Source organism: Xiphias gladius, chromosome 16 (assembly GCF_016859285.1).
Source record: "Xiphias gladius isolate SHS-SW01 ecotype Sanya breed wild chromosome 16, ASM1685928v1, whole genome shotgun sequence".
In the NCBI taxonomy this organism is placed as follows: domain Eukaryota; kingdom Metazoa; phylum Chordata; class Actinopteri; order Istiophoriformes; family Xiphiidae; genus Xiphias; species Xiphias gladius.
The window spans coordinates 12,786,860-12,809,000 of record NC_053415.1 but is presented as its reverse complement, the minus strand read 5'-3'; the positions used below and the strand labels follow the sequence as shown (position 1 = coordinate 12,809,000).

At 41.4% G+C, this 22,141-nt stretch overlaps 1 protein-coding gene across 4 annotated transcripts in view; it reads left to right on the top strand.

Annotated features, from left to right (window-relative positions):
* The window catches only part of igf2bp2a (insulin-like growth factor 2 mRNA binding protein 2a), a 47,665-nt gene that overhangs the window by 10,803 nt on the left and 14,721 nt on the right, over positions 1 to 22,141 (top strand). For all 4 annotated transcript variants that reach the window (XR_005709049.1, XM_040147569.1, XM_040147570.1 and 1 more), the window contains 3 exons: positions 16,564 to 16,612; positions 18,863 to 18,914; positions 21,407 to 21,470. Coding sequence is in view for 2 of the 4 variants with exons in the window: in XM_040147569.1 (XP_040003503.1) it covers positions 16,564 to 16,612; positions 18,863 to 18,914; positions 21,407 to 21,470 (165 nt within the window). In the remaining 2 variants the exon portion in view is untranslated. The remainder of the gene's footprint in view (positions 1 to 16,563; positions 16,613 to 18,862; positions 18,915 to 21,406; positions 21,471 to 22,141) is intronic.

Below are 22,141 nucleotides of genomic sequence, written 5' to 3'. Positions count from 1 at the left end.
CATGAAAGGAATAGTTAAGAATTATGGGAAACATGCTTATTTGCTATCTTGCCGAAAGTTAGATGAGAAGACCAATACAACTCTCATATCTGTACAATAAATATGAATATATGCCATAAATATATGTCATTTTTAAAATTTGTTGATTAGATGTTCATCTGTTAGTCCACAAGATTATTGTTTAACCTTGTGCTTTACAGAACTGAGCTGTGTCAGTGTTTGCAGGCTGTCCTACAGTTTCAGCAGAAGTGTTTAGTATTTGGCAATAGTGATATGCCATAAAGCCTGCTGTTTTACACAGCTGTGCTTGATCCTGACTATGATTTGCTGAGCCCATAGATGAGTCGAGTAATGTGGGCCAGGCAGGTGCTAGAGAATAGGACAGCTCCATCTGCCTCTCTGCCAAGTGACCCACCACATGCCAATACCCAGTCAGTCGCAGTGTGAGAGACAGACAGAGCATGTATGTGAAAGAGAGAGAGAGAGAGAGAGAGAGCAACGGAAAGAAAGAGAATGAGAAGAACAGAAAGTGGCAGGGGCAAAGGGGGACCCTACGGGAGTCCTTTTGGTTTTATCACACCGCACGTCAGGGTGTCGTGAGAGATGCAGAGTATTTTCCTACGGCCGCTGCAGAGCTGTACACGTACAGCCATGAGCCGAAGGTGAAAAAAGCTGTTTGTAAATAGTTGTTGTCTTGCTGCCGCTTGGCTAATATTTCCCTGGAGGAGCAGAATATTTTATTGTGAAGTGTTCAATCTGTGCATGTTTCACTAAACAGTCTATAATCAGGGTTTTCCCATGGGTGCAGTAGCTGCTGTGGTGGCCGTGCACTATTGTGCATGAGGTGTACTATGTCAATTCTGAGATTTTTAAGCTATTATGCTCTTGTTTTTGAATATCTTCTATTTATGAATAAAACAGCACATATAAAGCGGCCAAAATGTATGTTGCAAGTTGCTAGGATACCAGCCGATTGTTTGATTGGGTGTGTGTGTTTAGCATGGAGTTCTTTATATTTCTTTTTGCCATCCATCTTCAGCAGTTGCCAACACGCTGGTTGCCCAGCCAGCAATGCCGCACCTCTGTCTCATGCATGCAAACAACATTATGACACTGACTGATGAATTGCCTGTCCCTGTCAAGTCAAATGATGCACACACCGACACATTTCCAATTAAAATTGAAGCGTGTGCCAATAGCAGATAGCATGATCTTGTTAAAAAAACCTAAAGGCAAAAAAAACATGGATCATGACATCTTCAGCTCACCAGGTTAGTAAATATTTGATGCTGAAGCAGCCGTGCAAGTGCTCTTTGTTGGAGGTTTGCAAAAGTTAATGGGGTCTGTGCCTGTTAAGCCAAGTAAGACCAAAGCTGGTCTTTTTTTTTTTTTTTTTCAACATTTTCTGAACATCAGCACACTCGCTGTCTGCACGTTCCGGTGATTTTCATTTTTACTAATGGTGAATTCCACGAGATGCAGCTTCAGTTCACCTCCTCGCTCCAGGGAAATTCACACTCTCTTTCCACTGCAGCAATTGCTGCTTGTCTCCCCTCCTTCCTTCCATCCATCTCCTCCTCCTCCTCCTCCTCCTCTCATGTGCATGCGTTGTGTCAGCATACCATGTCCTGTGTACCACCTAGATTGCGTGCATTGTCTCTCGCTGCCTCCCTGCAGCTCATGATGTCACTGCTCCCTTGGCTCAGTGTGGCGGTGCAGAATGAAGCCGGCTATGTGTTAGCAGGAATGGGTGTAAAGAGCGTACAACTGTATGTTATGTACTGTAAGCTGAATGTGAGCCACCCTATCAGATAGTGTAAGAGAGACAGGCATTTTATTCTAAGTAGAGTTGTGGTTACCGCTATTGGAATTCTTCGACAACAGAGGACCTCTGTGTGAGCATGTGTCCATATCATTGCATGTGTGTGTGTGTGTGTGTGTGTGTGTGTGTACAGTGCTTCTGTCTGCCTGCCATTCCCCAAGTGAGAGGCAACAGTTCATTTCGGAGATGGTTGCTACGATGGTTTTGTTTTAAGTGGTGTGAGAAGTGACTCCAGGCAGCCCGGTTTCCGATCGCTTGACGTTGCGGGAGAATAAATTACAGAGATATAGAATGACAAGCTTCAAAGGCAAGTTTGATGTCAAAGAGAGTGGCGTAGATGTGGAGCCGCTGATGATGATGAATCAAATTTGCTGCAGTTGAAGAAAGGTATAATTTAACAGGACCAGTGTGTGTTATTCCTTTAGTCGAGTGTAATTGTTGCACCCTTTGATGGATACATGGCCACCTCAGGCATTCATAGAGCATTTACAGTATTGCTGCTTCCTCCCCAGTACTGCCTATCACCAAAACTAGCGTATCACGGCGCATGATTCACATCCTAGGTCCACATGCACACACACACACATGCAGACGCACACACACACACACACACACACACACACACACACACACACACACACACAGATGGGCCCTCATTTGATCAAACGTCAGTGAAAATAACAGAAATGCCACCAGACTCCGTGCAACTCTGATTTGCTTTTCCTGACACTGGCTAGTTTTTGCTTGTATAAATAAAATGCAATCCGCCACTACAGATGTTAACCTTTTCCACACTGAGGTCTGATCATGATGAATAATATTACCGTTTTGTGTGCGCCACATGCTCAAATCTGCCAGGCCGTCACACTGACTCAGTGCTTTTCAGAGCAGTTGTTGTGGCTGTCTTAAAGAATGAGGGTTAGGTTTTTAGATCAACCCTCATTCCTAATAACCGCTTCAACTTAGACAGGGTGTTTGTTAAAGAGGGGAACCAGCCTTGTGTGTTTTCTGCCAGGAATGATGAAAGCAGCCGGCCTGTAAATGCTTGCAGATTTGTTTTGGTGTTTCTGTGTGGAGGAGAGTCGTAAGGTTGAGTCGGTTGGAAATAGTTGTTAAATTAGTGGACTGCACCCATGAATATCATGTCTTACAAAACAGAGACCATGTCTCATTGGTATTAATCTTTTGATATCTTCTGTTTCTCCTTCAGCAAAATTACAAAATAGATTTGGAAGAAGTTTAGTTCATAGATTTTGGTGGGGATAAGGATTTGAGATTTCCACCCTGACATGTTTTTTTTTTTTAAAGCCAACTACTGTGTTTGTTGGCTGTTGCATTCACATCCTGCAGCATTTTGTCAGAAAATCAAATGTGGAGGACAAACAATAAACAAACATAAAGGCTTCAGCTTTTGCGAGTGTAGGAATCGCTCCAGCTTGGCAGACGTTTGGGCTCTACTGAGTGCCTTCTAGTCACATATATAAGAGGCATCAACAACAAACCTTTCCCTCAGGCTTTTCCACAATCACCAATAATTCTCTCTCGCCTTCTCTGTCTCACTTTAAATGCTGCCCACACAACAGGCATTTTCCACCCTCTCCCCTCTGCTGTGGAGCTCCGGCTCCCTAACTTGAGATATCGACGTCAACTCAGGATATTTACTAAAGTATTTATCGCATATTGATCGGGGCTGACATCCCTGTGAACGTCCCCGATAATTGAATTAGTTTGCACGTTACATTCTCAAACAGCATACAGGCATCCTCCAATCTAATGCTACCGCTTTCCTTATCCACAGTTTCCCACTCCCAGCGCCCTCCTCCCAATGAAACACACACACACACACACACACACACACACACACACACACACACACACACATAGCTCAAGCACATACGCACAGCTCTGAACCATAACCATCTCCAGTCCACTTCCTCTCAAGCCCCCCTGCTTCATTTCGCAGAGTAGGGCGGGATTTGGAGCTGTTTTAGCCACAGGATTAAAGTCTGACAGGGATTATACCACTTCAGCCACTTGTGGGTCATGTGACACGAGATGATCTAAGGTTTTGGGAAGAGCGCTGTAATATAATTAATGTATTGGAGGCTCATTTCCATTTGACTCCACCCATTGTAGAGCTGGACACCCAAAACCATTAAAAACTGCACTTTGCCAGGCGACAGTAAAGAAAACAGTGATGCTGATTAGTTGTTTGCTACCCACACTTTTTTGCCCCTCTATGCTCATCCCCTGCGGACAGTAGATAGAATCCAGTCTTTCTTTTGCTCAGACCTGCCTGTTGGATGTAATTTTAACCTTAAACCCGTTTGAACTGTCCCCCCAACCCCATATAGTCCTTTATAGATAATCCCACCGCCTTGTTAATCTCTTGATGGGTTACTGCACTTCGTTTACTTCCCTCACTTGTAGTAAAATTTAAATCTCTTTATCTGTTCTTATCTCTCGCTGATTCTTCCTTCACTTGTATTATTTTTTAGAAGAGTTTATTATTTGTGATGCTTAAATCATTTTATGTGAAGTGTCTAAGTGCAATCAAAATGTTATGCTTACAACTAAATAAATAATCGATGATTTGTGGTTGATTTATATTGTTTTCCACATTAATTACTATCGACCACACATCATTCAAAAGTGCTGAGATATTTAAATAAATTGTTACAGGGCTGCAACTCGCAATTATTTTCATTATCAGTTTATCAGCTCATTAATTCATAATTTGGTGTATAAAATGTTAGAAAACACTGAAAAATACTCATCTCAATTTCCCAGAGCCCACGGTGATGTCTTCAGATGGTTTATTTTGTTTGACCAACAGCAGAATCCCCAAAATATTCAATTTACAAATACATACTACAAAAAACACTGCAAACCTTCACATTATTAGAACCATAACCAGACAATTCTTTGCTTGAAAAATGACTTAAAGAATTTATCGATTATCAGAATTGTTGGCAATTAATTTTCAGATAATTTGTTTCATCTCTAAAATACTTTATAATTGTAATAATTACATAATGGTTATTATTTATACTCGTGCCTTTTGAACTAATACTTCAATAAATATTTGTTGAAAATTCAGGCAAAGCTACCTTATTTTTCATTCATTTAATTTTTCTTTTATTTAATCAGGTAAAAGTCATGTCATTTTCAAGAAAGACATGATCAAGAGTGCAGCATTAAAACATTGTCTCAACAGTAAATACAAACAAGGCAATCAGGCTAAGACAACTGTCACACATTACAAAAGAATACAGACAAAATCCAGTTAAGATGTATGAACAGGTAGGATTTACCAAAACTATCTAAAATAAAGTAAAAACTACATTTCAAAGCAAACACATTAACCTAGACTGCTATTTTTCAGACCCTTTAAAACTGACTTGAACTCACCAGCAGCCATTTTAAGAGGCACCATAATTAAAGGCAAACACACAGCTTTAATTAAACTTTTTCTTAACCGCATGCATGTGTCAGGCAGAGTCTCCCGGCCTGGCACCGGTTCTCGACCCTGTGTTTGAGAAACGTAGTGTGTGTTTTACTGTTTCCAAAAGCTTTCTTCTGCCGCTGTTTGGAGAGCGAGGGCTCCTCAGTGACAGCAGCTGTGACTGGCAGGGGTGTTTTGAAATATGCTGCTTATTGACCGGGCTTGCCAGTGTCCCTCTTTCTCGGAGGATGAATCCTCACTCACCTCCTGCTAGTTTCTGTACGTGTTTTCTCTCTCTGGTCGGAACTTCCCTGCAGACAGGGGGAGGGGAAAGAGAAGAGGTAGTGCGTTCATGTGTGTGTGAACAAGTAAAGCTCGCTCTCCAGAGGGAGCTGGAGGGAGAAGTGAGACTGGCAGAGAGAGGGGCGATGAGAGACAGACAGCAGAGGAGCAGGAGACACATAGAGAGGGAAGCAGGCAGGCAAACAGTCAGCGGGTTTGCGTAATGTTGAGTGATGTGTGTGCGGCATTGATCCAGGTTAACCCTGCCAGGACCTACCCCCATGGCAGGTGGGCTCAGCCTTCTAGCCTCAGTATAATACCTTATGGTTGGCAGATTTAAGGATGAGACCTAAGGAACAAGATGCACAACTCAACGTAAAGCAACAGAAGCAGCCATGAGGAGCAGCGAACAGCGGACCCACACTGCAACACCGCAATATGAGCTGGTATCCACTTGGCAGTAGCTCGTAGCACTGAGGTGTGTGAGAGCAAGAAAGAGAGAAACCATATCAGTGTGATTGTGTAGAGAAGAGTAGGCACACCAGTTGGCTATACATTAGTGTGTCTGTACATGTGTGTGTGTGTGTGTGTGTGTGTGTGTGTGTGTGTGTGTGTGTGTGTGTGTGTGTGTGTGTGTGTGTGTGTGTGTGTGTGTGTGTGTGTGTGTGTGTGTGTGTGTGTGTGATTGCGTGTCAGTTGTGTCCCTGTAGGCCCGCTGCGTGCCTGTCAGTGACAGTGCTGACTATGTGCTTTGTGACGGGGACTCAGAGGAGTCCTCAGTAGCACCGTGGAGGAGCAAGCAGGCGTTTGATGTGCACACGACAGGACAGAACAGCATAGCACATGACTCTGCAAGTCCTCTTGAGTCATCTTTCTGTTTATTTTTTATTTTTTATTTCTTTGTTTTTGTTTTGTTTTTGTTTTTGTTTTTTTCGTGTAATGGTTGTGGCCTAGTGTATTAAAATGAAAATGCTTTCATTGCACCTGATTGAATGTTGCAGAAATTTCTTTTGCACAGGATTGTACATAATGCTCCCTGCCCACACTACAAAAGATTAATTAGTCTAATAAAGTTTATTTATTCGGTTTTAGCTGCTGGGTAAATGCTACTTGTGTTTGAGGCTGTTGGCAGGTCTTATAGACCCCATCCACTCAAATGTCTTTCGCTCATTGTTAATTCACTTGGATGTCTGTGCAGAATGATGTATGTGAAGTTTGAAACTTTTCACATTCATCTGGTGAAGCCGGAAAGCACGTTTCTCTGTGCTCACCTTAAACCTCAGTTGAACATGTGTAACTAACTATCAGCATGATTTATGACGTCACACCTAGTTTAGGGGGCCAGTAGGGATCCAATTCGCAATTTACACCTGTGGTGTGGAAATGTGAAAAATCCAGTGCACATACACAAAGAATGGACTTTCCTGTAAAGTCATGTTGTTTTTCAGCATTTGCATATTCATAGATTCTGGATTTTTCAGAAGGAGTAGATTTAATTTTAAGAATTTTTCAACTTTTTAACTTTTTAGTGGAAAAACAATATCATGCACATATCATTATACAAAGCAGGGTATTTTTACATGACTTAAAAATGTCTGAAGGGGATCTTTAAATCTTTAGCACTGGACAAATATCCGCAGTAGATTGAAATGTTGTCTATTTAAATAAATATGTGGTTTGGTGTCCGTGTGCAGGGGTTACTCTTTTCATCGACGGGTCTTTGGAGGCTCTCTGTTAAGATGTTTCAGTGAAGTTTCAGTGACATTTAATACTGAAAGAACCTTCTTCCCGTTGTAAACAGCCATGCTTCATTGTTGTGGCCGTAGTATCAGATTAGCGTACTTATTTCTCCCAGTGCAGTTCTGACTTGAGGTTTCCACTTATGAGCTCCCTGCATCATAATCAACTGTTTCCTGCTGCTGTGGTCACCAACTACACTGGCTGGAAGAAGGTTTAGCAAAACATGCATTTAGATAGATGTGGGGCACGAAAACGTAAATGTCTGGATTTGGTTTGAAATATGTGATTGCATGTTTAGCATCACACCGAGGGGCTCAGTCACTGTGTTATCACTGTGTTAGAGATCCATTATACCGCAGTGATGGGAAAATGGAACATTTTAAAATACTCATTTCACTGGCTTAGTGGGCATGACGGGAGAAAATTTGTCTTGTGTCAGCCGGGCACCCTGTGGCATTTTAGCACTAACTGAAAATTAAATTGATGATTACACCTGAAAACAGAATTCATTTTATATTCACAACAGTTGTCAAATAGCTTTGGACATGCGAGGGGAGCTGCATGTGTCTTATCTCACTGTTTATAGTAATGAATGTTTTGGTGTAATTTTTTAATTTCTTGGTGGTGTTACTGTATGCAAAGCTTTGAGCTGAGACGGAGTGAAAATAATAACACCCTCTATAAATGCTTCCGTGGATGCAGTTGATCTTGACAGAGGGCCGTCTGAATAATTAAGCCTATTATGTGTTACTGAATCATGATATTAATCTGATTTAAATTTCTCTGTGTACCAATAGACCTCTTCAATGAACTTTGTACTACACGTAATGGATGAAGAAACAACTTGCACTGTTTCCTCATTTACATCTTTCTGTTAACCAGCTGAGTGAGTGTTGACAGTGAGGAGCAGACAAACGTCAACAGGAAGGCTGTGGCTTCCATTAGAGCTGCGTGTGTCTCCCTGCCTCGGTGCCACATTGAAAACCAATGCGTGAAGAGAAACAGGCAGGCAGGTAAGCCTGCTGAATTCTGATGAGTTCTCCCCCGCGGAGTGCTGGGAGGGAAAACTGAAGCAGGCACCTGAGCCCTACACACCGAGATGAGATGGTTAGTAGCACCATGGAGCCGCAGCTTTGTTCACTCTGCAGTATTGGTGTAAAAAATATGTGGTTAGGGAGCAATGGAGCACAGCAGATACAATGCCTGTTTTCTTACTCAGGATGATGGGGATTAGATTTTTGATGAATGCAAATTAATGCCCAGAGGAATAAAAGGATTTAATGAAACTGAAAGTGAAGGAAACTGTAGCTAGTACCAATTACTAACCATGGAAATCTCAGTACTTTCATTTAGATAGACGTGTCTCAGAGGTATCTGCTTTGCTTTTTTTTTTTTTACAACTTAAGGAGGAGAAGTTTCCCACATTGTCTCTGAAGGTTCTCCCTCGCCATAAAAATAAAAAAAAACAAAACAAAAATTGATAATGTGTTTAGATTGTTACACCCATCGGTGTAGGGAGAATAGTAGTTCATTAAATAAAAGCTGCCATATTTGATAATATTACATTAACAATGGAACAAATAACTACGCAGAATTTGAAAGGGGTCTCTCATAGAGACAAACCGAATGAGATTTATCCTCCTAATCTGCAGGTCCCCTCAGCTATACATAGCATTTTTAGCATTTTAGCATTTTTCAGCTCATTGTTTTGGTTTAATAGCCCACAACTTCTCTGCTTTAGCCGCTAAAAAGCCAGATATTTCCTTCAGGAGTTGGTAGAGACCTAAAACAGAGCTAAAAGAGAGAGAACATGGGATTTACATTCACCATGTGGCAAACACACAACTCCAAATAAATGATAATGTTGCTCCATGTCTGCAGGATGTGACAATAAGCAACTGTTTGCTAACATGTTAGCCACATCAACTTAAAAGGTGATAATAAGACAGTTTTGTGTCTATAGCTTGTTTCCGTTGCCCCCAAGTGGCCAAAAATCAGTCAGTGCAGGTTGAATTAAAGAGGAAAAATTGATAAATTGAGAGGATAGATTCATTAATTGCATTTCCAACAGGAAACAATCAACAACTTTGTCACTGAGAAGTCTTTTGTCCAGCTTCAGAAACTTCCATCTCAAAAAGGCACCCTTAATGTCCACCTCGTTATTCTGTCTTCACTGGTTGTGTTTCTTTTTTTTATGTGTTTCTTTTTTTCCCTAAAATAAACCTCCCAGTCAGACTGTGTATTGCCCACAACGATTTCTCTATCATGCTTCCTGATGCTAATGTTGAATAAAGTAAGCTGCAGAACAGTTTGAGTCTCAGACGCTGAGATTGTTTTGTCTGTTTCCAAGCTTGAAGGTGAACTTTCCATCTCAATTTTCATTTTTTTCCATTTTTTCTAGCTTCTGTGGGCATACATTATTTGAAACATATTTAATAAACCATCTATATCCATCGACATAACACTTTATTTTCAGGTTCATTTACTTGTGAATAACCCCTTATAATTTCCAAGACATTTCCTGGAAAGATTTAGATAATTTGCTATTACTTAGAAGAAAAAGAGGAATTTTCTTGAAAGAAAAGCTCCATTTAAACCCAAGTAACTGTTATTATCCAATTATTATTTGAAATTTTGCTCTTCATATACATTGAATTGTTTGCTTGCCTAAGAGCAAATTTCCCCTTTTTGTATGCAGACCTGCTGTAACTGAACTGACTAAAAAACAATCAAAATTAGACTAGCAACTAATGTGAATCAATTAATCAGAAGTGTACAAATTGAACACCATCTCTTTTCCCCTCGCATTAGTACAAATTTACATACTTCTTTGCGGGAAACTCTGTGGAAAATAATGATTTGAAATGATCCGGAAATGTCAGACAAGTATAATAAAGCATTACCATAATCTATAATACAATCATAAATATGTTTTTTGGCTTGGTTGAGCCATTGTCTACACTAGATTGCATTTCTCCTGTGCTCTCAGATGTATTCTGCTCACAGCCCAGTTCACAATCACATTTTCACACATGTAGTGGAAAAAAGTTAAATTAAGTCTAACACGATGTTGCGGGTTGCAGTATATATTATATATGAGGAACTGCTTCAGGGTTTGTTTGTCCTTCTGGAGCAAAAACAGCAACAAATCTCAGTGGCTGAAGGACAATAACAATGCATACTCACTTCTGTCATACAAATCTATTTATCTCTGCTCCACAACAATTGGATGGGTCTTAGAGAAGTGCTTAGGAGCACCACACAGAAATGGTCTGAGCTCCGTCTTAATCCAGCAACAGAGAGTGGGACACAGTGGGAGCACCGCCAGAGATTGAAAAGAAGAGCAGGTGGACATCTTGCACACAGTCGGGTCCACTGAATATTGTTGACTTGTTGCTTCCTCTCTGAGATTGCAGGGCATTTAGGCGCTTAAGAGCTTAAGGGTCAAAGCTAGAAACTGGGTTAATTCAGATTAGACAAGTTTGTGTTTTGTGTATAAGGACCACCAGCCTATTTGACCAACCCACCCAGACTGACCCATACAGTTTAATAAAGTACTGTTTCACTTCTACACTGGATGTAAATTGGAGGTTTGTCTTTGTTAGTTTCAGCTGGTATAAAGCAATAAAAAAAGTGTGGAAATGGTGTTAGTTTGGAGCTTTGCAGTCCATACTGATGACGTTTGTTCCATAGGACCTCACATGCATGCACACGTAGCTGTAAATGTAGCTGATCGTCAGATGATCACATTATACTCCACTCAGCACTGAAGCGTCAGACTACTACTACACATAAAAGTAGCAGAGGCATTAGTGCTGCTTAGGCAGTCTGTATCACTGGATTTGTAATATGATCACGTAATAGGTGCATAATCACACGTCTCCAGTATGATTTATGACCGCAGTGGTTTTCATTTCCTATTTTATCTGCATGGTATGGCTGGGTTGAAGGCCAGAGCACCTTTCATTTTGAAAGTCATCAATTATATGCTAAGCAAGGAAGTCCTTCGTTGGACTGTTTCTGTACTAAAGTGGACTTCCCTTCCTGTGTCTGTTGTGTCATTAAGCGCGGCCTTCAGCGGAAACAAAGCGCTTTGTCAGGCAGATACACAGACAGGGGATGGAGGGGTGACAAAAAAAGATTTCTGTTTTTTTGACATAAGACTGATTCAATGATATTGCTGACATCACAGGGAATGAATAATATATTCTAGCATTATATTGTATGTGCCAATATTGGTGTGACACAAAGGTGAGGTGGTTATAATTGGAGAGTTTTGCAATGAGAATGAGTCTGCGTAAGTGTTGACAGCTCAATCGGCACAGAAGAGAGGGGAATGGCAGTAAAATGGAGAAAGGAGAACTTAATCAGTCAAGAGAATTTTGCAAACAATTAAGTGTGAGGTCTCTAGAAGAGGGGTAACTGTGTGTACAGAAGGGTTTGTGGGAGTTATGTGAGGCAAAGGGCCTCGGACAGGCCCGGTGGGCTGAAAGGCTATTTGGGATGTCTTTTTATTCGTGCAGAGAGAGCCTCCCCGCTGGGCACAGCTCATAGCCTTGTGAGTGGTCGCTGACAGCACGGGTATCCGCACAGAACAGGGAAAGAAAGGTAAACAAGGCTTTTAAAGGCCTCATTAGACAGAATCCTTGAGCGTAGAAGGAAACATTTAATCATTCACAACTGTGAGTTTCTGTAAAAAAAAAAAAAGAAAAGAAAAGAAAAAAAAAGGTTAGTCTAGGAAGTCTAGAAGATGCCTGTACAAAAATACTCTGACTTTTTTTGTGTTATAGTGTGATACTTTGATTTTTGTGGGGGTGTTTTAAGAACAAAGTACACAAAGTTTATGACAAATCAAATAACCGTTATGCCCTGTTCAGAATGACTGAATAGTGCAAGAGATATTCGGTATTGTAGATCGAAAGGTAAAACATAGGTTTCATAGGTTCATCTTTAGGAACACCACAAACTAATGGCAAGGGGTGAATACCCTCTTTCTCACCCCTCTGCCCTCTCAGAGGTTAAAATTCCTTCGACTGCTCTGCGTGCATGACCGTATTAGTATGCACGCGTGTGCACAGACACGGTTTCTTACCTCGTGCAGGTGGGTGCAGTAAATATTAGCTTTTCAAATTAACATGGCCACCCTCAGATATTTAAAGGCCGAAATTGAGAGGTTTTCTTTTTTCTCTTGGCAGGTCGCTCCAAACCAACAGCAGACAGCTTGGTTACATTCAACAAACATTAAGTAACCATTGATTTGAGTCAGTATCTTCTACTGTAGTCCCTTTTGGACTTTGGGAAAGGAGGAGCTGAGAAAGGGCGTTGAGTTCACCTTGAATGCAAACAAACAGGAGATATTAGCAGAGGCTTGCTGCTTCATATAATACCACTGGGTTACTCCCTGGTTATAAAACAACACATATAACCTGAGGATTTACAGCTGATGTCTGCAGCTAGACCTAAACATTGTAGACAGAACAATGGAATATGTTGCAGGGTGGCATGTGTATTGTGGGCCTCTCCCTGCACTGGACACAGACAGACAGACAGAGAGCAGTGATCTTATGGTCAGCTAGCGGCCACAGGCATGCTGAAAATGAGACCTTGAAAACTGTCGGGAGGCAGGATCACTTTTTCCAAGAGATGTCCATCCAGGAAGCTTCCTTTGCATATTTCACAGTGACAGACAAGCAAGTGGCCTTTAGAACGTGTGCAAGCTTCAGAGAGGAAAACAAAGAAATAGAAGTGAATGTGTAGCTTGAATAGGAAGAATGTGTTGAATTGATGTAGTCTCATTCAGACACCATCCTCTAGGAGTCTGCCTCACCTGACGGTGGATCTGCTAAGGTGCCTATTGACATTTAAGAGTACAGAGGACGGCAGTACTGTGCTGCAGTTCAGCGTCATGTGGTCTAACATTACATCAAGGTTACAGTTGGCAAATCAATTAACAGAAACACAATAGAGAACTGGGCCCCCAGAACTCATGGGTTATTTAAGCAGAAGACGCTGAATGAAAGGAGCTTTTAGTTTCCATATTCAGCAGCTCATGGATGCCAGCATTTGGGGCTGTTTTGAGGCTTTGAGTTGGCCTTAAACGCATTTCAGCTACTAGCTGCTTTTGGGTTGCAGGAGGTTGTTTACGACATTGAAAAAGGTGATGTGTTTGAGTGGCACAGGCACATTTTTATCGGTTTACCCTTGTTTGGATACCAGATGCCAAGAGAGAGATGTTTCATCGAGCCACTCGCTTTAAACCACCATCAGTGACAGAAAGCTCGTAGGCCACCATGTGGTAAGACACACTGGGAATCATCAGTTTTTTGATTTTTTTTTTCTTTTTTTTCTGGGCTTTTGTGTCCGCTGTTTGTTTCTGTTGGAGGATGCACATGGCAGAGGATAAACCAGACTTCACTCATTTTTCGTGTTATTCTATTTATGAAAGTGCCTTTTAAGCTGATGTTGTCACTGACATTGTGTCTTGTTGCTATTTTGTGATTGCTTGCCTCATAACCAATATTAGTAGTCTGTTTATTTACTCCTTTAACAATACTGCTTAAAGTACAGATAGATGGATGAATGAGAAGAGGAGAGTCATCCCAAATCCATGTGACGCAGTGTTTCTCCTCTCTGAGTTTTTTTTCCTTGTGCGGCACAATCAGAAAGAGTCATTCATTCATGTCCAGCTGCCAGCTCGGTCCTCTCATCCTCTCCTCACTGCTGATAGGAAATTCTGACCTGCAGTCTTTTTCACCCAGACTTGTTTGGAGAAAAAGATGCAAAACCTAGATGGAGAAATGTGTGTTAGTGTGTGAGCACATCTACGTATGTAGGAAAATAGTTTCGTGTGTGTTTGTTTGTGTTTCCTGTGGAGAGTCCTCCTGAACTGAGATCCACCTCTCATTATAGGTTATTACTGTTCCTCCTCCACTTCATCTACAGTCAAGTACATAAGTGTTTGGACAGTGACACCGAATTTTTCCTCTGTAGCCACCACAAGGGGTTTGAAACAAACCCATCAAGATGTGATTTGAAGTACAGACTTTCAGCTTTAATTCAAGGGGGATTAACAAAAATATCACGTTAACCGTTTAGGAATTACAGCCATTTTTATACATAGTCCCTCATTTTCAGAGGCATAAAAGTAATTGGACAAACCAACACAATTATAAATATAAGGATTAGTTTTAATACTCGGATGAAAATCCTTTGCAGTCGATGACTGCCTGAAGTCTGGAACCCATAGACATCACCAAATGCTGAGTTTCCTGCCTTGAGACGCTTTGCCAGGACTTTACTGCAGCTGCCTTCAGTTGCTGCTTGTTTTTGGGTCTTTCTGCCCTCAGTTTTGTCGTCTGTAAGTTAAAAGCAGAGGTCAGGTGACTGACTGGGCCATTGAAAAATATTCAATTTGTTTGCCTTGAATAGCTCTTGGGTTCCTTTTGCAGTATGTTTTGGGTCATTATTCACCTGTACTGTGAAGCGCCGTCCTATCAGTTTTGCAACGTTTGGCTGATACATCTAACTCCTCCACAGTGCTCTTGACTTGACTAGATGTTGTGAAGTGTTTTTCTTCACCAAGGAAAAAATTCTGCGATCATCCTCTTTAGTTTTCTTCCATTGTCTTCCAGGCCATTTGGTGTTGCTGACTTCGCCAGTGCATTCCTTCTTTTTAGGAATGCACCAAATTGTTGATTTGGCCACTTTTAAAGTTTTCTGCTATCTGTCTGAAAGGTTTGTTTTGTTTTTTCAGCCTAATGATGGCTGATGAATATTGAGAGTTCCCATGAACAGCTGCCAAATGCAAATTCAACTCCAGATCGTTTGCCTGCTTAATTTTTCATGAAATAATGAGGGATGTAAACGACTGTCAGTCAATTGTCCAGTTATTTTTGAGCCTCTGAATATGATGGACTATGTATAAAAATGGCTGTAATTCCTTAACGGTTTGTGTGATATTTTTTCAAAAACCCCTTGAATTAAAGCTGAAAGTCTAAACTTCTGTCACATTTTGATGGCTTGGTTTCCAACCCATTGTGGTGGTTTACAGAGGCAAAATTATGAAAACTGTGTCACTGTCTAAATACTTATGTATCTGACTGTATCTACCTCAATCCCTCAGTCACGCTCTTGTAATGCCTCCTAATTGTGCACTGAAATGCTTCTGAAATGGTTTTTTGGGATATGGTAGCTCAGCTGTGTGGCTTTTTCTCCACCAGCCTCTCTGCTTTTTAAATCAGCAGCTCTCATTGCGGAGCTGGACTCTCTCACGTTAATGTAGTTGTTAACAGCTTGTGGTCACCAGGCGGTTTGTGTGGCTTTGCTGTTTAAGCTGACACGCTCACTGGAGGCAGAGAGAGGCTGTGTGGAAGCTCTGGATCCCAAAACAACCAGGCACAGAGGGGCACTGTCCCATTTGTCTATCTCTGTCTTACAGACTGACATATTTTGATTAAAAAGCTAAAAGCTTGTTCAGATCTTTATGATTTTGACAACTCAGGTTTTGAACATCTTTGTTGTTGTCCACAAATCAAATAAACAAAGGTGCAAACAGCTGCGAAGCTGCCAAGCGGAAAAAAAAAGGACAACATTGAAATGCATATGAATTAGAAACAACACTGATAAATTGTCAAGGGATATATGAATAATTTTTTTTTTTGTGTTCTCTTATCTAAAATCCAAACCAAAAACACACCTTCTGAGGCTCACATTGCTTCCTTCAGGATGAAGGAAGCCCGTCTTTGTAGTCAGAGAAACGTCTTTGGTTTTCCCAGACGATGTTTCATCACCCTACTACGGCCATTTTTTAAATTAAAATCTCTGTTTTCCTGTCGTTTGCATCACTTTCTCACAACTCGTAGTGAGAGTAACAGCGAGAGTAAGAATAACACTCGTAGGAGGGTGTTACTGAGAGTCAGTAGCTGCTGTCTAATAAATGTCCTTACCTACACACCTAGATCTCCTTCTGCGCTTCTGTGACAGTTCTCTGATTGGCGATACTGTCTCATGAACTGTGGGTGTTGAAAGTAAGATTACATTGAGTGTTGAATTACATACAGTGTAATACAGCTCTGACTCTACCCTTCTGCCCGCATCGCAGAAATAGCTGCTGATAGTTGCCGATATGGCGAATGTGAATGGATATGAGTGAAGATTGGCTTTGCTGTAAACACAACAGATGACTGTAACTATAAGTGTGTGTGTGTTTGTGTCTGAGTGAGTTTGCGGTTCAGGTCTGTTAAATCCACCTTCTCTGTGTGTCTCGTCTCTGCAGGAGTCGGAAGATCCAGATCCGGAACATTCCCCCTCATCTACAGTGGGAGGTCAGTTGTTTGTCTGTGAATGTGTGTGTGTGTGTGTGTGTGTGTGTGTGTGTGTGTGTGTGTGTGTGTGTGTGTGTGTGTGTGTGTGTGTGTGACAGTGAGGCCCAGCTGAATAGCACCAGGTAGCACATAAACCAGTTTCCCGGACAATGAGTCACCAGCCTTTATACTGTATTTCTCAGTAGACTGAAATGTGTGTGTGTGTGTGAGTGTTTATGTCTGCATCTGTGCATATATTTACGTCTACGTGGTTGTTACCGTGTGTCAACATAACCTTGCTGGGGTCCAAGGTGTTTATCTATCTGTCTTCATGTCTGCCAACTCTCTCATTTCTTTGTGGGTTGCTACCGTTCCCGTGGGTCATCTCCACGCTACACTTGCTTTTTCTTTCCCTCATAAAACTCACAAAACTTCAGAGACCATTAAATGAATTAGAAATATCAACCACAGGACAAATCAGTCTCATGCAAAGTTGATTTCTGATACTTACCAAACCAAATCATTTGCTGGTTTCACCTGTGGTCGTGGTGGTCATGTTCTTGCTGTCCATTTTGTCACCTACCCACATTGACAATTCTTTATTAGTCAGGAGTCTTTATTCTATATCATCGTTTGTAGTTTAACAGAACAACAAAACTGGTGGATGGGGAATTAATTTGTATAAACCTAAACCTAAATATTTTTTGATACAGTACAGTTACTAATTGAACAGTTTGATTTATATTAAAAAAAAATCAACATTTTGTGTGTTTCGAAACTGTGTGCCAATTTTACAGCTGTGCTTACTAACATCCCTGATGTACACAGCCCTTTAGCAGCATTAGAAAACATTAATAATTTAGGTATAGAGTTAAAGCATCTGTCAGTCATTTTGGGAATATTGTTAGTTAGGTTCCAATTTAGTGCTTTGACCTTTACATTTGGATTGTGCCTTTAAAACCATTTACAAGAACTGGGTTGCTGATATCCCAAAACCCATTAGTTTACTTGGGTGTAAAGTCCTTTATAAGCTTTTATTAAGTCTTGGCTTGTTTCAGACCAGTGATGTACTCAGTCACGTTGCACCTTTAAAACTTAAGGAATGTTTCAATAAGTAAAAACTTTATTAATGTGTAAATTAGTTGCTAGAAAACATGAAGTCATCAACTATGTCAACAGGAAATCTTTGCAGAGGCCAAGCGATACCTTGCCCGACAGTCCTTTGCAGACATAGGTAATAGTTTGTTTTATTTAATAATGCAAATATAGAAAAATATTTATGTTTCATAATCAGTAGATTGAGAGAGAAGTGTATGATCATACATTTCTGTTTGTGTATGGGCGAAAAAAAAGAAATACAGCATGTTAATAAAAGAGCTGTACGGGTGCTGGTAGGTGTATTTTTTCACTTTAGACAGAGCCAAGCCAGCTGTTTCCCCCTGCATCCAGTCTTGAAGCTAAAATAAGCCAAACACCTCGCAAATCCAGTTCCATATTTAACACACAGGCATGAGAAACAAGCAAATAAGTGCATTTCTCAAAATTCTGAACTGTTCTTTTAAATTATCCAAATCAAGGCAGCAACAAGCCAGATATTAATACTGATAATGATATAAAAAACAAAAACAAAATCAAGCCTAATTTCAGAACTGACAGATTCCTGCATACTTTTATCTTCTATTTGATAGATTTCCATCTCAGTCAGGCATAAAAACCTTTTCTGTAATATTTTGGCTTTTTTTTCTTTTTAATGGCCATATTAAAAATGTGCATAAAAACAGGTGAATTGAAATGCACTTACTGGCATCTTCTGTCAAGCTGGTGATGTTTACCCTGAAGGGTCTCCTGCTGAATGGTTTATTAAATGACCAATTATTTCACTTTTTTTTTTTCTTTTTAAACTTTTCTACCTCTGTCCAAGCAAATCAAGTAAATCACACAATATACTGTTTGGCAAGGTTATGTTCCAGGGCTGGATCTCTAATAATTTGCTTTTAAAGGTCAATGGGATTTTGAACGAGGTTCTGAAGTTGTGGTTTCACTCTGGCTCTCTGTTATGCTTCCACATGCTACATTGTTACTTGAACACTAGCCCACATAACCTCTAGTGGTATCGGACCTGTGTGTGTGTGTGTGTGTGTGTGTGTGTGTGTGTGTGTGTGTGTGTGTGTGTGTGTGTGTGTGTGTGTGTGTGTCAAAGTGCCTGTGTGTTTTTGCATCAGTGGCTGTACTTGTGTCTCTAACTCCCACACTCTTGTTTCTCCCCCTCAGGTTTTGGATGGCCTTCTAGCTCAGTATGGTACTGTAGAAAACGTGGAACAAGGTACAGAACTCTTTGCCCTGTTTGCTGCTCATCTCATCATCATCTGGCTCCAACTGTTCAATGCACACGTGTCTGTTTAGCAACACACACATGTACACACACACACACACACACACACACACACACACACACACACACACACACACACACACACACACACACACACACACACACACACACACTCAGACCTCCCAGTGAGTCAAGTCTCCCTGTGTGACTTAACTTCCTCGTTACCATCATCCCACACACCCATTATCTAAACATAACCCATCTCTGCATATAAATCTGCCTTTATCATCTTGTCTGTCTGCGTGCGTGTGTGTCTTATAAGTCAGACCCAGGGAGAGGAGCGTTTGAATTACATGCAGCCCCTATAATAAGCACTGTGTATTGCCACGGGTCCCTTTGGCCTCAGCATATGGATTGAAGTGGGCAGACATGGCAGATTTCCATTACTAATGTGTCCGTGTGTGTGTGTGTGTGTGCATGTGTATGCCTGTACGTGTTTGCGTGTCATCTGTTTTGGGGAGGTGCATCGTGGTAATGGGTGAAGAAACTGAAGGCGCCTGTGGTAAAGCTTTTGCACTGTCTGAAGTAGTGTGTGTGTTTGTGTCTGTGTGTGTGTGTGTGTGTGTGTGTGTGTTTATGCGTGTGTGTCTGTGCAGAGTAGTCAGCAGTAGAGCTATCCCTGAGAACTTTTCGCTGTTTACACACACACACACACACACACACACACACACACACGCATGAATAGTAGACGCGTATGGGGAGAAACAAACACCCACAAACACACACATACACAAATACTCACACACACACATGCACTCAGTTTCTCTAAAAACCACCGTCAAACCAGCCAAGACCAACTACCACCCACTGCAGTCATGACAGGTGCTAAAAGAGAACCCAGCAGAGAAATTACTCCACTCAGAGTTTCCCAGATGCTGCCTCAAAACAGCCTACTTCATCTGTACCGTCCCAGACAGCAGCGCAGCATTACCTCTTCTTCTTCTTCCTTCTTTATCCATCAGTGTAGCTATCCAAAACTTCCAGAGAGCCATTTCGCTTGTGTGTCTGTCCCCGTCTTTTAGTTGCTGTCTCAACTTCCCTCTGCCCACCTCCTGTCGTGCCACATTTCTCTGCTTTGCATCCGTGTGCTCCGGTTATGGTGGTGGTGGTGGGGGGGGGTTTGGAGGAGTCCCATGTTCTTGTGTGGCATGGTGAAGGCTGCCGGTGGTGGGGCAGGGTGAGCTGGGGCGGGGCAGAGCTGGCTGTGAGCGCTGGGGCCTGGCACCGTGCCAGGCTCTGCCCACTCACCCTCTATGAGCCAGCTGCGCGCTCTCACTAGTTTTAACCCTTCTAAACCTGATGTCCACTGTGCACCAGCAGGTTTGGAAGTTTTTGTTTTAGCTGACAGAAAGAGACGCTCGGATGGCGATTTTTACTTGATTTAAAAAACAGACAAACAAAAAAGCTCCCAGGGAGAAAAGTCCAACACTTTTTCACTCTTTAGATGACATTGGCAATGTACCTCACATCTCCCTATTTTGGTGATCATCTCTTTTTTGTTCTTGTGGGTAACTTGCCAAACATTGCACATTCTTTAAGTTCTCTCAAGCATGTACAGTATCAAAACTACTTCGGAAGACCGTTTAATATGATAGACAGCTGATATCATTTTTCATTGTTCTCACTGACAACAGGAGGAAAGAAAAGTTTTTGCAGTTCAGCCTCAGTACTCAGGGTCCAGTAGTAAGGATTTTTTATGCAACTTGTTCGTCACTTTAGGGGTGCAACTAACAATTATTTTCATTATTGATTAATCCGCTATTTGCTTGAGCTCAAGCTGATATCGAGTATCTAACGAGTAACTAAAACTAGGAAATGTTTAGCATTTTTTGCTTGAAAAATGATCAACCCATTGTCCAAATAGTTGCCAATTTATTTTCTGTTGATCGACTAATCGTGAGTTTGTCTCGTCATTGCATGTGCCGCACATTGGACACTTCAATCAAAGTCACCTTACAGTTCAATGTTTTAAAGCATGTGTGGTCCCAGTGGGAGTCAAACCCCTGACTGTGGCAGAGTTAGTGCTGTTCTCTCCTCACTGAACGGTACAGGAGCACAAGTCGTCCCAAGGTGTGTCTCTGTTGCGTATTTCATTTCACTTTCACTATCACAGATTACTTGCTGTGTTTAAGGCTGCCATGAGAAACTTATATCTGTTATTGTGCAAGTGGCAAAGAGTCTATTGTGTTAAGCAGTTCCTTACTGTAGAGGCAGCAGCACGGTCTGGAGGGAAGCCAGTGTGGTGATCACTGTAATGGTTTAACACAGACAAGTGGCTCTCTGGGTCACCATGGGAACCTGGACGCGTATCTGACTCACCTACAGAAACAACAAGGACCTGCTTCTATGTACATGTGTAAATGTGGCCTTATCTCATGTTTTTGCCTTTTCCTCTCTCTCTCTCTCTGTCTCTTGTTTCACAGTGAACACTGACACAGAAACAGCAGTGGTAAATGTTACGTACGCAACCAAGGAGGAAGCTAAAGTGTAAGCAGCACAAATAATGACTCTGATTCAGCCAAGGTGCAAGTGTAAGGCTTGAGATATACTTGCTTTTTTACCAGCGTGTATGCACAGACAAGCAGCTGCAACATGAGCGGCATAGTTCGCATACTTGTCCGCGTACTTAGTGTGTACCTGGAGGATTAAAAACTATATCCACTAAGGTCAGAGCAGGGCCAAACCGACCCTGGGCAAAACTGGAACAGAACTTTCGATTTTGTGTATGTAATTAAACATAGTGACACCCAAGGAGGGTGCTATATTGTTAACGTGATGATGGTGGCAGAAAAAAAAGCAGCAGCGGCAACAGCTTCAGTTACAGTACATCCACATGAAGCTGGCTAAATTTAAAAATGCATCCTTTTCTTTCCATTTCAGCCCATCTGTCCGCCTTTGCCGGCATTTTTTTTTTTTTTTCTTACCCAGACACCGAGCCTTTTAAAAAATGGTCTCAAATGGGTTTTTTAGTGTCTACAGGGAAAATTGAGCTTTTGGAAAATGATGATGTAAATCTGCCCAGCCCCTGTTGCTGAGTGTGAAGCAGCAGAGTGAAGAAGACACCCTCTAACTTTCTCTGTGATCTCTCATTGTAAATGTTAGTACTTCCAATCACATAACACAGGGGTTGAATTAAAATATATAAATGGGAAAAAAAA